The 13,547-nt window shown below is 41.3% G+C and overlaps 1 protein-coding gene across 2 annotated transcripts in view; it reads right to left on the reverse strand.

Annotated features, from left to right (window-relative positions):
* The window catches only part of LOC103183836 (acid-sensing ion channel 2), a 260,915-nt gene that overhangs the window by 36,198 nt on the left and 211,170 nt on the right, over positions 1-13,547 (reverse strand). For both annotated transcript variants that reach the window (XM_007901538.2, XM_007901537.2), the window contains exon 2: positions 1,006-1,156. In XM_007901538.2, the coding sequence (XP_007899729.1) occupies positions 1,006-1,156 (151 nt within the window). The remainder of the gene's footprint in view (positions 1-1,005; positions 1,157-13,547) is intronic.

The raw sequence follows: 13,547 nt of genomic DNA on the forward strand, positions 1-13,547 counted from the left end.
ATTTACTCAAAGTGCTGTGACCGTGTGTTTTTTGGGGGAAACGTGGCAGCCAATTGTGCACAATGACGTCCCACAAACGGTCATGCTTTGAGGGACCAAATTATTATTTTCCCAAAAAATTAATAATCCTTGTATTTGATATAGCACCTTATCATACTATTGAGACATCTCAAAGCACTTCACAGAATATACTGTAAAGCGTAATAGGCAACCTATGTAACACATAAGCTACACATTGCTGAACCTTGTATCATTATCTGACCTATAACCTATCTGATACAGAACTTGTAAAAGGTGAGTAATCTCAGCACTTGCAAAATGGAGAAATACGAGTTAGATTTGCGAAATTAAAAGCATCATTTTTATCAAAAACACTACTTAGTTGCAACTCAAACCGCACCAGTTTTGTACCAGCAATAGATTGTAAGTATCCCGTGGGTGGCTGGACTGAATGTAGGATATGAACAGGATTCTCTGTTATCTCTGATTCACTGTTAGTGAGTTCCTTTGCAAACCGCTGTTTAGTGTTAGCTAGATTAGGCAGGAGAGGCATTGAGAGAGAGAGATTGCCATCTTCGAAGTGGGGGCATTGGGCAGGAAACAATAATCATAATAATCCTTGCATTTGATATAGCGCCTTTTCACATCTTTGAGACGTCTCAAAGTGCTTCACAGAATATACTGTAAAGTGAATTGATTGTATATATTGCGGGTGAAACAATGACCACAACTTGCATTTATGTAGTGCCCTTCACGTATGGTAACATCTCAGACTGTTTTACAAGGAGAGGTTGGACACTGACTAAGAGTTTAACATCTCACCCTAAGGATAATCAGGCTGAGGGCATGATATGGATGAGAGGGATAAAAAGCAATACAACTTAAAATTTCTTGAAAGAAATAATGGGTACATCACAGGTTCAGTTGATAGTTTCCGTTATGCAGTTGCCCCTTTCTTAACTAAGTTGATAGCACAGAAGAGATCAAAGAGGTAATGATTCTTACCAGTTTCACCCCAAACAGGCAAATAGTCGTCCTGTTGAATGTCCAACATGATCTCGAGGCCATTCCCAGTCCCGCCCTGTACGGTAGTTAGCAGAGGTTTATCATCACTTCCTGAGTTAAACATGTAGCACTTTCCGTATCTGGTAAAAACCTGTGGAGCAAAATAACCAAGGTTATCTATCCAATCCAATCTATCCTATCAATCACATCAATGCACAGTCCTTTCTTTTGAACAGTGTACAATCATTAGAGCTTAATTTTTTTAAAAAACAAAAAGCTTCAAAAAAGCAGAAATGACGATTCTTTCAAGAACAAACTCAACAAATTTCTGTAAGGAAATTATATCTCGGGATACAGTATATCGTTTGGAACACGATATGTGCAAGCAACAGTTGGGATGGTGGAAGGCGAACTTGGTGGACCTTGATCTTCTTTCATCTAGCAATTCTTATCATCTTAGCAATTCATTGATCGATAGAAGGTATAGCTCAGAAACAGACCATTCGGCCCATTCAATTTGGCTCCAAAGAAGAAGCACTTTATCAAGCCTTATCCTAGAACTAAGTTGATAGCACAGAAGAGATCAAACTCTCATCTATACCAAAGAGCTGTCCATTTAATTCCTTGCTTTATTTTGCTGTTTCCTTGCATTTGATACAGCGCCTTATCACGTCTTCAAGACGACTCAAAGCGTTTCACAGATTATGCTGTAAAGTGGATTGACTGAATACTTTGTGGGAGAAACGCAGCAGCCAATTGCGCACAATAGTGTCCCACAAACAGTCATGGATTGAGTGACCAAACTATTATTTTTTTTTTGGAAGGAATTATTACTCCCACCAATTGTCTAGTTCTATGCCCCATCTTGGGCGCAGCAATGTTGGGGTGGTTTGGGCAGAGGAAGCAGGCCGGTGTTCGCTGAACGGAGAGAGCGGCTTATTGAGCCTTTTGAGAGATGGTTAAACTTTTGCTGAGACAATGATGAACAAAAATGACGCAGAGCTGCCAGTGGGAATGCAGTTGGGAGAATCCATTTATAACACTAGAAAAATCTGGTTCTCACAGAGGGGCGTTGAAATTGACATTTGCCAAAGTAATTACAGATTCCATTAATAAATCTCTTTAAGCCATTGTGCACTTGCAGTGACACTGTGCCATAATTGCAATGTCTGGGCATAATGGTATGCAATGAAACATTAATGAGAGCAATGGTTGACACAGCATAGTTTGGAACATTACCATGGGTGAACCTGTTTGTATTCTGCTCTGAACTGCCTACAGCAGAACCCCATTACAACAAGTTTCATTCTAACGCCGTTTACTCATAGGATTTTTTGACTGAATGTTTAATCTGGGGACTGTTAGCCAGGATATCAGGAGAGAGAAACTCCCCTCTCTTTTTGAGTACTATGGGAACTTTTGGGACGCTGCTGTGCGCAATTGTCTGCCGCTTTTCACCCACAAAATATACAGTCAATTCACTTTACAGTATATTGCGTGAAGCGCTTTGAGAGGTCTCAAAGACATGATAAGGCGCTATCACAGAATACACTGTAAAGTGAATTGACTGTATACTTTGTGGGCGAAACACAGCAGACAATTGCGCACAGCAGCGTCCCACAAACTGCCATGGATTGAGTGACTAATTTATTATTATTATCATTATTATTTTTGATGGAATTATTACTCATAGAAAAGCGCCAATCGACCAACATCCGGGTTCCTACTTACTGCTAGGTAAACAGGGGTGTGGAGTAAGCAAACTTGCCCAACATTTCACCCTGCCTGGGAATCAAGCCCAGGTCTCTTGCTTGTGAAGCAAGTGCTTTAACCACTGAGCTACAGAACTCTATTTGATCTTGTGTCAGGTCTTTTATTCCCTCTTCTCTGCCTTTTCTCCCCAGATTTGTGAGGAACCTAGAGGGAGGCTTGTTGGAGTTCCTGTTCAATGAGTGCAATGAGTGCTCCTCAGAAGAAACACTGGACACTGTAGCTGACTACCTGGCCACGAAATCAGCCTAGCTCCAATCCTGTTCAACTCCAAAAAAAAAGTCACTAACTTCATAGTAAATACCTATCAAGTCCTTCTGACATGAAAGGTGCTGTATTTCAATTAATATAAGGATTGTTAATTTATTTTTTGCACATCAATTATCTTTCCAGTAGTTCCAATGTTAAGCTTGTCTATTCAGAGAGCCTTAAGAAATTCTAATGGAGATTGTGTGAAACGAGGATCTGGGAGGTCCAGCCGTAAATGTGACCACAGATATCCCGTCGTCTATTGTGATTGAATTAGTTGTTGCGTAGGATAGTGAACTCAAATTGTTCTGATAAGCAGAGCACCTCCATATGCACAGCCCACTCCTCAATACCTACATAATAATAATCCTTGCTTTTGATACGCCGTCTTTTAAGACCATAAGACGTAGGAGCAGGAGTAGGCCATTCAGCCCCTCGAGCCTGCCCCACCATCTAATAAGATCATGGCTGATCTTCTAACCTAATTCCATTTACCTGCCCTATCCCCATATCCCTTAATCCCTCTACCGCGTCATCGAGATATCTCAAAGTGATTCATGGAACATACTGTAAAGTTGTCTGATTGTATTTTGTGGGAGAAATATGGCAGACAGTTTGCACACAGCAACGTCTATCAAACAGCCATGGACCAATTTTATTAGAGCCATTGTTGGCCAGAACACCGGGAGAGAGAAACTCCCTTAACATCACATTCGAAGGATGGTACCTCCAACAATGCAACCCACCACAGCACTGCATTGGAGTGTCATCTTAGATAGATTATGCGATTCCAAGTCACAGTGTGAGGTTTGAACTCACAACCTTAGAAGCGAGAGTGCTACCACTGAGCTAGACTGACAACATAGCCAATACATTGCAATTAGTTGATCCAGATTAACAATTACTAAGGCTCATATGGCTCCTCGTGCCTACAATAAATCTGCTGCCAATCTTTAATGATGGCTGTGCACTCACTTTACTTTCTTTCACTTACTTAATTTCACGCATAATGAATTACTCTGACCTTGGAACATGGTAACTCAACAGCACTGTGTCTACCTGACAGTAATTGTAGGTGTAGGGACTCAAAAAATAAATGGCAGTATTTGTTTTACTGGAGTCCTGTAGCTCAGTGGTTAGAGCACTCGCCTTGCAAGGGAGACACCTGTGTTCAATTCCAGGCAGGGGAGAAACCTTGGACAAGTTTCCTTACTCCACACGCCTAATAATAATCCCTCCAAAACAAAACACAATAATAAATTGGTCATTTCCAAACCACGACTGTTTGTGGGACGCTGCTGTATGTAATTGGCTGCCGCGTTTTGCCCACAAATATACATTCAATTCACTTTACAGTATATTCTGTGAAGCACTTTGAGATGTCGAGAAGACGTGGAAAGCGCTATATCAAATGCAAGGATTATTATTATTATATTATTACTAACAGCCTGAAATGTTTGTCTAAAACTCTCTTGATCAAGAATTTTAAGTGGGACGAAACCACCCCCCCCCCTTTGAATCACCTTGACACGTTCGCCTACAGAATTCCAGCAGTCCTCTCGACATGAAAGGTGCTGTATAAATGTACAATTGTATCGTAAAATCAACAGGCACTGCACCACAAATCCTGTGAAGCACCTTTAGGTATCTCCTGATGTGACGGGCACGAAGAATATTATTAGGATTATTATTGACATAATTTCACAATGCATTGGAATGTCATCTTAGATTATGTGGTTCCAAGTCACAGCGTGGAGTTGAGCCAACAATCTTCTGATTCACAACCTTCTGACCCTCTTCTCCCCCTGCACAATACGTGTTGACCTGACTCAGTTGGAAGCACTCTCGCCTCCGAGCCAGTTTGTGGGACATTGCTGTGCACAAATTGGCTGGTGCCTTTGCCTACAAAGTACACAGTCGAAATACTTTACCTATAAAAACTACTGAAAGCACCCTCAAGAGTAAATGGAAGCCAAGAGAGGGGAGAGAGCAATTGGGATGGCGGGGATGGGGATGGGATGCTATAATACTGTATACTTTCATTTGATCTTGGGTCAGCAATGTCAAAATATTTCAAAGCAAACTCTTCACAGGTAATTGCCAACAAGTGCAGTGACAGTGTGTAAACATAAAAATAATAATTTGGTCACTCAATCCACTTAATTAACAGCGCCCTGGGACGTCTTTCTGACGTGAAAGGGCGCTATGCAAGTGTAATTTGTTGTTGTTGTTGACTGTTTGTGGGACGCTGCTGTGTGCAATTGCCTGCCGCGTTTTGCCCACAAGTATACGGTCACTTCACTTTACAGTATATTCGGTGAAGCGCTTTGAGACATGTAGAACATGTGATAAGGCGCTATATCAAATACAAGGATTATTATTATTATTTTTGTTTGTAGGTGAATAAAAATGCCACTTAGTACATGACCTAACTTCAGTAACCTGAAACCTTGGGGCTCCTAATCAACACTCCCCAGTTGTCTTTATCCACAGGGTTGAGTTCATATGAAATCCACCAAAACTGAACAGGTAGCAACACTGAAGAGAGGCCGCTTATTGCTCGCTCATGATAAAACTCCCTTGCGAGTCTCTGCTTCAGTTCTCTTGTTCTGAGTGAACTATGACCTTTAAAAAATGAGCATCTGTTGGGAAAATCAGCAAGGGAATGTGTTGAAAACTGTTGCTGTTTCGTGGCCCGATAACTCCCCAAACCATAGCAAGTGTTACTTGGTGAAGCCGTCAGCGTTTTGTGGTTCTGCTGCCGACAGCGTGTAATGAGGTTCATTGCTGAGACAGGAAACTGAATTATATTTCACGTTTGCTTAACTATATTTTGAGTCCTTTCCTGAACACACATCTGTCAAAAAGGCTTGGCCGTGTCAGAACAGGGCCATAACAATAGTAACGAGAAGTAGTTTTTTTTTTAACCAGTGAACCACCATCTCAGGAGATGGCTGGCATGAAGCCCAAATAACAGTCAAAACACTCTCACTTAAATGACCTTCACTTAACCCGCTTTTAATCTACTGGCATAAATGATATTCCTCTGAGTATCCAGTAATGGTGCCTGAATTGGTGAGGCTTGTTCAATTACATGTGGCATCGAACTCTGCAATTACTGTGCAATCGTAAGGATGTCCGTGAACTGCATTTTACATAGATTTATATTGATTTTACAGCTCGCAACAGGCCAATTCGACCCAACCAGTCCGTGCCGATGTTTATACTCCTCACAAGTCTTCCCCCACTCACCTCTTCAAGACGTCACAAGGCGCTTCACAGAATATACTATAAAGTGAATTGACTGTATATTTTGTGGGCGAAATGCGGCAGCCAATTGCGCACAGCACCGTCCCACAAACAGTTGTGGATTGAACTGACCAATTTATTATTTTTTTTGAAGGAATTATTACCCCGATTAACAACCGGGTTCCTAGTTACTGCTAGTTAAACAGAAGCATGTGGAGTAAGGAAACTTGTCTAACGTTTTGAATTAATCTCTCCACGCCAGACACGTTATAAACTTCTGTAAAAAGAACCTATGTGACTATTTTGTCCTGACACTCTGGGACGCTACCCTGTGTGAGGGGTGCTATATAAATGCAAGGTGTTGTTGGTAGTAACACACATTTAAATATACAGCGCAAGCAATATACTCCAAGGTAACAGAACCCTTTAACCTTCTATAATTCAGATACGGCTCAAGCCACTATGTGTCAGCCTGGCTCAGTCAGCAGTGCTCTCGTCTCTGAGTCAGAAGGTTGTGGGTTCAAGCCCCATGTTTTGAACTTGGAACTTATATAGACTAAACTGACACACCAATGCAGTGCTGAGGGTGTGCTGTATAATTGGAGGTTCTGACCTTCAATGAGATATTAAAGCAAGGCCCTGTCTCCCTGTTCTGGTGAACATTAAATAAACATCCAAGGCTCGCTTCGAAAAGAGAAGGGAGTTTCTCCCAGTGTACTGAACCACAGAAAAAATTGATCATTCACTTCATGGCTGTTTGCGGCACATTGCTCTGTGCAAAACTGGCTCTGCGTTCCTCCACAATTACACAGTGACAAACTCTACAGAACATCGTAACTCAGTGGTTAGAGCCCTCGCCTTGCAAGCAAGAGACCTGGGTTAGATTCCTGGCAGTGCGAAACTTTGGCCACGTTTCCTTACTCCACACACCTCTGTTTACCTAGCAGTAAGTAGGAAACCAGTCATTAGTTGATTGATGGATCGCTTTTCCGAGGGTGATAATTCCTTCAAAAAAAATTGGTCACTCACCCACGACTGTTTGTGGGATACTGCTGTGCTCAATTGGCTGCCACGACTTTACAGTGTATCCTGTGAAGTGATAAGACGTGATATCAAATGCAAGAATTATTATTTATTATTGTATAGCTCCAGTGAATTGCTGTGGAATGCTCTCTCAATGTGATAAGGCACTATACATACAACAACTGCATATACCACATTCCACACCTTTCTCCTACGTGAAACCTGCAACGTTGTATAAATACTATCGAGTAAAGCGTTGATGTAACTATATTTGCTTGTCTGTGGTACCCAGCAGTGTAGAGATGAAGGATGTGATTGACAAAGAAGTGAGACCTTGCGTTTGGACTGTATTGTCTCAAGCATTTGATGCCAGAATCTAGTGAATGACCTCTGTCACGCAAAGCAGTTCAACACACACCGTTTACATTCAAACCACGTGCCAAGCCCCTATACTGTTGCAAATAGACTTTTAGTTGATAGATTTTTCCAAGGGGATGTGACCCTGATAAAAACATAAAGTGGCGTTACCTGTAATTGTATCACTCTGAACAGTAATTGTACAGAGTGACATGCCTGCCACCTATAATATCTTTACTCTTTGACAGTATTTCATTTTCATTACACCTCTTCGGGTATGAGTGCTTTGGCTTACGAATGGAGACTAGAGGAACTGGGACTTTTTCCATTGGAAGAAAGAAGGCTGAGGGGTGACCCAATCGAGATCTATAAAATTATGAAGGGTTTTGATAGAGTCATAATATTAATAATAATAATCCTTGTATTTGATATAGCACCTTCACGTCTTCGAGACATCTCAAAGTGCTTCACAGAATATACTGTAAAGTGAATTGACAGTATATATTTTATGGGCAAAATGCGGCAGCCAATTGCGCACTGCAATGTTCAATCTAGCGCACTTCAATCCACGACTGTTTGTGGTACGCTGCTGTGTGCAATTGGCTGCCGCGTTATGGCCCACAAAATATACAGTCAATTCACTTTACAGTACATTCTGTGAAGCGCTTTGAGATGTCTCAAAGACGTGATAAGGTGCTATATCAAATGCAAGGTTTATTATTATGATTATTATGTTTATTATTCTCCTGCCTCTAATGCCATGGATCTGTTGGCCATCGGTGAAATTGCCAAAAATAGTTTTACCTGATATTCCCTGTCGCTATCAGCAAAGCATCAGCGTAGATTAGGTGTTTGTATGGGTGCAGTGACCTTCAGTGAGATCTTCAACCAGATCAGTTGGTAAATTTTGCTGCGTTGGCAACTTTTTGTGGTGAGGAGCCCATTAAATTGACTGCGGGTTGGAACATTGGTCAAGAACAGTGAGTGACGTCTTTCGGAATCAGGTAGGACACAGTTGACTGGAATGGGATCAATGATTTTAACTGTGACAAGGATATGGTGGATTCAGCTCTTTGAGGCTTGAAGAATTTCCATTTTCCTTTTATTCCTCCTACTCCTCCCCTCTCACATTATTTGCATCTCTCTTCAGCTGAGGGAGGAAGGAGATTGTATCTTAGAATTTTTCAGTGCAGAAATGACCAATAAGGGGAAATATTTGAATCAACTACAACAACAACCTGCATTTATATAGCGGTGGAGTTACAGGAGGTCACAGAGATAGGATGGAGCAAAGCCGTGGTGAGATTTGAACATCTTTCCATGTCCTAATGGTCCTCTATTTGACAAAGAGAGTCTCCAAATCTTTCCCTTTGATCTTCAGCCTAATGCTACCCAACGTATCACGGTCATCTTACTGCATGTCAACCAACAGGAGGCATCAGCACTGTCAGAAGCACTTTCAGAAGTCTTCTGTGGCATGACAAATGACTAGGAGTTTCCTCCCAAGGTGTAGAATAATTTACTGCTGCAATAGAATCAAACAAGCTCATCACAACAGAGGTGACATATCAATGTCAACATGAACTCGACCCTATAACCCTCAGCCATGTTTTAACCACTGGGTTCTATGGATTTTACAATTTGTGAAAAATGCCATGTACTACATCAGTTTGCCATCTCATTCACTCAAGGCAACCTGTGGCCCGTTGAATGCTATGCCTTCCAATTAGTATGCCAATCCCAACACCATGAAGCCCGCCAGCCTCCACCTTGCTCAAGCTGAATAGCAGCCGTCTGACATCAAACGACAATTTCTCCCAGACTGTCACCACCCTTAACTTGTCTGTGATCTGAAATCCCGCTCACTCATATAGCGATCCTGTAATCCTTGGGTTTGATATAGAGTTATCACATCGTTGACACAGCTCAAGCATTTCACTGGATATACTGTATAGTGGAGTCCTGTAGCTCAGTGGTTAGAGCACTCGCTTTGCAAGCGAGACATCTGGGTTCAATTCCAGGCAGAGGGCGAAACCTTGGGCAAGTTTCCTTACTCCACACGCCTAATAATAATCCGTCCNAAAAAACAAAACAATAATAAATTGGTCATTTTCAATCTATGACTGTTTGTGGGACATTGCTGTGCAGGTTCGCCCACAAATATACAGTCAATTCACTTTACAGTATATTCTGTGAAGCGCTTTGGGACGTCTAGAAGACGTGAAAAGCGCTATATCAAATGCAAGGATTATTATTATTATTATTAAAGTAATGGAACTGTAGATATTTTGTAGGAGAGCCCAGCAACCAATTTGCACACAGCAGTATTCCATAAACAGCTATGGAGTGAATGACCAATTTTATTTAGGGGATTGTTGGCCAGGACACCGGGCGAGAGAAAAACTCTTGTGGAACAATGCAGTGGAGTCTTGAAATTCCATCTGAACAGGCAGATGGGATCTCGGTTGAACGTGGCAGCCAAAGGATGGCACCTCCGACAATGCAGCATTCCCCCAGCGCTGCACTGGAGTGTCAGCTTATATTGTGTGGGTTCCAAGTCCCTTTATTGGAAATAAATCTACAACCTTCTGACTCAGAGGAGAGCATGCTACCAACAAGTAAAACTGTGTTATCTTAAAATTTAAGTTTTAAGATCGTACTGAATTGTGAAAAATGTAGAAGCCAGTTCTTGTTTTCTTCCAATTCGAGACTCAGTTGCACAATTTTCTGTGATTCTGCGATCTGAAAGTTTAAGACAAAACGTTTTGCTGGCTAAATCTATGTGAAATTCAAAGTATCTAGGAGCTAATGTACTAAAGGTAGGGCCTGCAAAGCAATGGGTTTTGGCAGTGGGAGGATGGGTGGGGGGTGGTCTGGAAGTCATTGGTCACGAATACAGTGCCGTATTTAATCGCTATAGGTATACTGGCTACAAATGCACAGTCACTACACTTCACAGTAAAATTCTCTGAAATGCCATGGGATGTACTCCTGACAGGAAATCAAAATGCTTTACAGCACATACAAGGATTGTTATTCATCATCTATGTTACAATGCGTTTAATTGTTTCTGATATGCAAAATTAGAGCAATCTGCTGAAACAGAGTTGTATTGACTCAGAGTGACAATATGAAATTGCACCCTTCCCCCTTTTTGTCTTAGACTGTTACCAAGCACAAGCGCTCCTGGTGACAGCTGCTACACTGCAGGCTATTAGGCCACAACACTGCGCCAGTGATTGAGTGATTAGGCAAACACATCAGACTGGTTATTCAAGAGGAAATCACTCTCACACATAACATCAATGCCAGGCAGATAGAATTATTCAATCGCATTACAAGGATGAAAGGCGATAAGCTATGGTAAGAGTCAAGGGGGGACCCTGGAAAGATGAATAAATTGTTCGTGGGAAGGAAATAAAATATGAATTTGGTTATCAGAAAGGTATGAAAATGTAGAGGACGCAATCAGCCATAGCTTAGAAACCAAACGCTTGAAATTATTCTGTTGTGTATAATACCACACTACTCCACAAATCCAGTAGGAGTTATTATGATAATTCTTGCATTTGATGCAATGCTTTATTACGTCATTGAAACATCTCAAAGGGCCTCTCACAGGAGAATGTTAGCAACTGTGTATATTTTTCCAGGCCAAAACAGCAGCCAATTTACATGGCATTACACAGAATAATAGGGGCACGTAAACAGAATAATAATACAATCCACACAAGCCTCAACCTAGCTTATTCCTCCCTCCTACACCCTATCTATTCCCTTCGTTCTCATGTATGCCTCAAGTTACCTGTTAAATTCATTTCTCATGAAATAATAATATTAATAATCCTTGCATTTGATATAGTGCTTTATCATGTCTTCACAGGATAATATATTGACCAGGACACCAGGAGAAATGGCACATAGGATGGCACTTCTGACAATGCAACACACCCCCAGTACTCCAAATACTCACAGAGCATCAATAATTGTTTTCGAAGTTTCCATTCATGTCTGACCTCTCCTGTGATAACAATAATAATCCTTGCATTTGTGGAGTCCTGTAGCTCAGTGGTTAGAGCACTCGCTTTGCAAGTGAGAGACCTGAGTTCAATTCCAGGCAGGGCGAAACCTTGGGCAAGTTTCCTTACTCCACACAGAGCCTAATAATAATCCCTCCAAAAAAAACCAAAAACAATAATAAAAAAAAATTGGTCATTTTCAATCTACGACTGTTTGTGGGACATTGCTGTGCGCAATTGGCTGCCGCGTTCGCCCACAAATATACAGTCAATTCACTTTACAGTGTGTTCTGTGAAGCGCTTTGGGACGTCCTCCCGACGTGAAAAGCGCTATATCAAATGCAAGGATTATTATTATTATTATTATAGTGCCTTTTCACGTCTTCTAGACGTCTTTCACCCTGCTGGGAATCGAACCCTGGTCATCTTGTTTGGGAGGCAATTGCTTTAACCACTGAGCTACAGGACTCCACATTGGGAGAGCCTCTACTATGTTGCTGTAGAGAGCAGATGAGCCTTACTCCTCCTTTACAGTATTACCCGCCTTCACACCCTGAGGAAACACTTTATCATTTTCTGACCCAGCTATTAAATCAATTGGATATGAAAAACATTTCATGCAGAAGAGCTTTCATTCATTTCACATGTGCAGGAGGTGAGAAGGGCCTTAGGATCTAAGGTCTAAAGAATGTTTATTTACTCTGCTTCCTAGAATCCATTTTTTTTTTGGTAGTTCTGTTAACCATGGAGTGAGTGACCAATTTTATCTGCGGAATTGTTGGTCAGGACATCAGGAGAGAGAAATTCCCTTCTCTTATCGATTCGATTTGGTCACTCAATCTCCAATTATTTGTGGGAAGCTGCTGTGCGCAATTGGCTGCCGAGTTTTGCCCACAAAATATACAGTCAATTCACTTTATAGTATGTTCTGTGAAACGCATTGAGGCGTCTCAAAGACCTGATAAGGTGCTATATCAAATGCAAGGATTATTATTATTATTATTATCTCATTCAAAGAACAGCACCTATAACAATGCTGTGCACCATCAGCTATGCACTATGTAGTATCAGCCTGGAGTGTGAGCTCAAGTCCCGACATGGGGCTTGAACCCACAACCTTGAGTCTCAGAGGCAAGAGTGCTATACGACACACATGTAAGTTCAAGTACACCAAAGTAAATGATTGATACATTCAAATTGATAGCCAGAGACTATTATGATAACACTGCAATATTGTCCTTTTATATGGTTTCCTCCAACAATTTATTCGGCAAACCCATCCGACTCTATCTGGAGATTACTTACAGCCTGATTATATCACTTTATACAGATAGGTATCTGTGCTTGTTCGGTCAGCCTAAGATAATAAAGTTGCAAGAAATTTGAGTATCTTGAATATTTCTGGCATGCTGAAGCACATTAAGGTAAGTGGATTGAAAGGGGGTTTGCAGATTAGGACAAGTGCTTGAAGGGATAAGCTTTCCAAGGATTGTGATTGGAATGAAAGGTGGGTTGAGGCAAGGGACAGCCTTGGAGCTAAACCTATTCTGCTTGGAAGCAGCTTGATTCCACTGTAAGAAACAACAGTGGTCTGACGTTCCAATGGTTTCCCCGATACGATAAATCGCTCAAGCGCTCTGAGACGCCATTCAGTACGAAGGGCACTATATCAATGCTAGTTGTTGTTGTTGATGTTGTATAACGAGCGCTAGATAAATGTTGACTCCGTTCAAACACCAGTGAGAAACATTACTTCCAAACCAAAGCTGAATTTAAGAATTTTCCACAATTCTGCATGACCTTAAAATTTCAAAATGGAACAAATGGGCTTCAGGCTTAAGACGGGGTGAAACTTTATGTTACAGGCACGTTGTT

Source organism: Callorhinchus milii, unplaced genomic scaffold (assembly GCF_018977255.1).
Source record: "Callorhinchus milii isolate IMCB2004 unplaced genomic scaffold, IMCB_Cmil_1.0 Scaffold23, whole genome shotgun sequence".
NCBI classification, from domain to species: domain Eukaryota; kingdom Metazoa; phylum Chordata; class Chondrichthyes; order Chimaeriformes; family Callorhinchidae; genus Callorhinchus; species Callorhinchus milii.